Source organism: Aplysia californica, unplaced genomic scaffold, assembly GCF_000002075.1.
Source record: "Aplysia californica isolate F4 #8 unplaced genomic scaffold, AplCal3.0 scaffold00074, whole genome shotgun sequence".
Lineage (NCBI taxonomy): Eukaryota > Metazoa > Mollusca > Gastropoda > Aplysiida > Aplysiidae > Aplysia > Aplysia californica.
In genome coordinates this window covers 643,978-647,228 of record NW_004797344.1, presented here as the reverse complement: position 1 = coordinate 647,228, position 3,251 = coordinate 643,978, and the positions used below count along the sequence as shown (strand labels likewise).

The 3,251-nt window shown below is 37.7% G+C and overlaps 1 protein-coding gene across 1 annotated transcript in view; it reads left to right on the top strand.

Moving 5' to 3' along the window:
• LOC101852608 overlaps positions 1–3,251 on the top strand; it is a 23,489-nt gene that overhangs the window by 18,004 nt on the left and 2,234 nt on the right. Inside the window, exon 8 of the mRNA XM_005094028.3 lies at positions 1,209–1,286. Coding sequence (XP_005094085.1) covers positions 1,209–1,286 — 78 coding nt within the window. The remainder of the gene's footprint in view (positions 1–1,208; positions 1,287–3,251) is intronic.

Genomic DNA, 3,251 nt, shown 5'->3' with positions numbered 1-3,251 from the left:
GGGGGTGGAGGTAAGCAAATAAACCCACTGCCCTACAAACAGGAATGCCACCTCTACAATGTTGAAATGCCACCTGTAAACATCTACATGTGAGTGTGTATGGGTGACTTTCGCTTCAGCGCATTGTCTGCCTGATTTTCTCCACCTTTCCTCTCTCTCCAAGCTGAGTATAAATAGTCAGCTGTCTCACTAACAGGGGGCGTGTATGCTCGTGCTGATAGGATGCCACTTGTACATGACTAGCTCTCTGGCCTTGGGGTGGCATATTTTGTCCGTTCTTGCTATTGCAACTATGTATTCTCTCCAATCTCTCAGCCAAGAGTCCGGTCTAATAAAGAATATCGGCATCTGTGGTGTAGTGGTTTGGCTCTTTGCTGTCCCACGCAGGAGACCAGAGTTTGATTCATGAGTGGGGAGAATTTTTATCAAGTATCTCAATTTTTTTTTTGTGCTGGGGGGGGGGGGCAATGTTTGAAATCATCTTGATGTCTTTCCAGGAAGCCATCGTCTAAAGGGGTAGCATTTTTAACCTTATTTCTTGCCGGAATATTAGCACAAAAGTGTGAAATGGAATGTCTCCTTGATGAGGATAAAGCTCCTTTCTGTGTGTCATGCGCTAAATATTGCATTGCATTGTTTTTCACATTCATATCAAATTTGAAGAAACATGTAAAAACTTTAAATGTACAAGTATGAAAACTGGTTGATAATATCATATCAAACTGATAAAGATCTGATTGTTTGGTTGTTGTTTTTTTACAATATGATAATTTAAAAAGTTGTAATTTCTACCTTATTCACGACCAGATTTTTAATAAATTTCTGTCTGTGCTTTTTATCGCTAGTAACCAAAACTAAAATCAAAGTTGGGTGGCCAAGTCAGGGTGCAGTGCTTACATATATGACCACATTGTTTTTGGTAGCCTGGTAGCACAATTAAACATATTATACTACCCCCGCACAATCTAATGACGTTATGCAATTGCGAGTGTAAATGTAAATTAGCTAGTTAGTTGATGAGAACGCGCATTATGAGGAAGAGGGAAAGGGGGGGGGAAATGAAGAGGGGGAAAAATGTGCCTAAAATCTTCAATAAGCATACATGTGATATAATCTTATGATGTCCAGTTTCATTATTTGAATCGGTATTGATTGAGTTTGAGCCGCACTTTGATCTCACAATCTTCAATGTAATTTTTATTTTCCAGTGATGTGTCATCTCCACCTGAAGGAAAAAGAAGGAGGGCAGCAGCAAAAGTTAATTATGCTGAACCCCTTTTGAATGCGTAAGTACCCTTTCCCCTTTTTCCAACCTTGTTCTTCTTCTGAAATTTTTAATTCTGTATATACTGATTTCAGTTGATATTTTACATCTCGTCAATCAACATAATGAAGAAAAGCCAGTGCTTCCACTTTTCCGTACTTTTACGTAAATCCGTACTTTTTGCCAGTTCTGTACTTGTTCCTCCATCATTATCAACTCCCTCCATAAAAAACCTGCGACAGCGTAGGACTGCCGAAATTCCGTAGCGAAAGATCCGTACTCACCTTGGTATCGTCTTTTATAAGTTACGGATATTTACAGTAATTCTCTCGGCAATAAGTTAATGTTATAGAAACTGCCAGATTGTGCATTTCGTGTATTCAGCCTTTATTCTGCAATGCCTCATGCATTCATTGCTGATTGGTCTGCAGTACCTTTTTTCCTGCAGATTAATCCTAATCTGGCAAACTTTTTGTGCCCATTTCCTCCTTTCTATCATTCTCTCATTCTTTCTCTCTATCTTTGGATTGTTGCCGTGACTGGAAAATCTGCACGTTGATCAAGTAAATTGACTTGTGAACTTCGACAGAAAATTACTGTAGAAAAAACCCCTTTTTTTCAAATTTGTCTTGATGCAAAAAATTTTATCAATGCGAAGATTCCAAGGCACGGGAACGCGACAAGGGCCGCAATGAAAGAAATTTGTGCTAAAACTACTAAAGTCAAGAATAATTCGAAGTGGTGTTCTGAGGACGGGACATGCGACAATCAGACGTGAAAATTGAGGAAAATTCGGGTATACGCTGGGTAACTGTATTGTGAAGGTACATATTTATTCATTATTCCCTGGTTTGCCGTGTATTAATGGTGCAATGACAAATTAATTGAATTATAATAGCAATGGAAGGGGAACCAGCTTTAAACATTGCCAGCAATGGAAAGATAATAATGTAGGTGAAGAAATCAAACAAGACGAAATGTTGGTTAAAAAATAAATGTTATGGGTTGTAGGCAATCTCTTCAAACAGGCTCTCTAATGCCATATGTTGGTTAAAAATTAAATGTTATAAGTTGTAGGCAATCTCTTCAAACAGGCTCCCTAAATGCCTTTTCAACCCTCTAAAAGCACTAAATTTCAATTTCGGACCTCCCGGCAGAATTTTCCTTGCTTTTCAGCTTCAACTGGTGGAAGCACTGAAAGCTTTCATTTCATGGTACAATGGAGATGAGCTTTAACTCTAGTAATAAATAAAGCCAGACACAGGTTTTTTAGGTCAATCTTTTAGGAATTTTAAGAAACTTTCCATTAAAATTACACGCCAAATCGAATGGAAGTACTCTCAAAGTCCTACTTCAAAGAGATAGGTGCATACAGTTTGTGTCAATGTGAGCCAATACACTGTTTAAAAGGCAATTTCAAGCCTTTTTTTCTCTCTCTCTCTCTCTCTCTCTCTATTTTTCAAAATATGTGTATGCCAGGAGAAAGGTACTGGAAGACACATTTGCTCAAACTGAGTTTCGGGGCAATAAAGGTCCAAAATTGTGTTCCATTACAAAATCGTCAGCTATTTATCTACCGATATTTACCTAGTTTGGTGTTTATTTTATACTAAAATGTATATTTGAAAATTTTTTGACACACATCGTCTTACATAGCAAAAGTTGTGTGAGATCATATTTTTCTCTTAGAACCTACAATGTGGAATTTCTCTACACCTGGTTCATTCATAAAAACAAACCTCATCACACCGCACACCCAAATTTAGGTCAGATTGTGACCTATTTCTAGCTGTTAAGTGCTCAGGAATTTAACAAAATAGTTAAGGCTGGAAGGTTTTGTGTATATTATGTACCCTATTCCAACAGGAATATCACTGGAGAAAGTTAAAAGACTTCAAACTGTCAAAAACAATGCAGCACGTTTAGTTTTACGGAAAAGAAAGCGAGATTGCTAAACCTCTAAAACAACTTTGCATTGGCTTCCTGT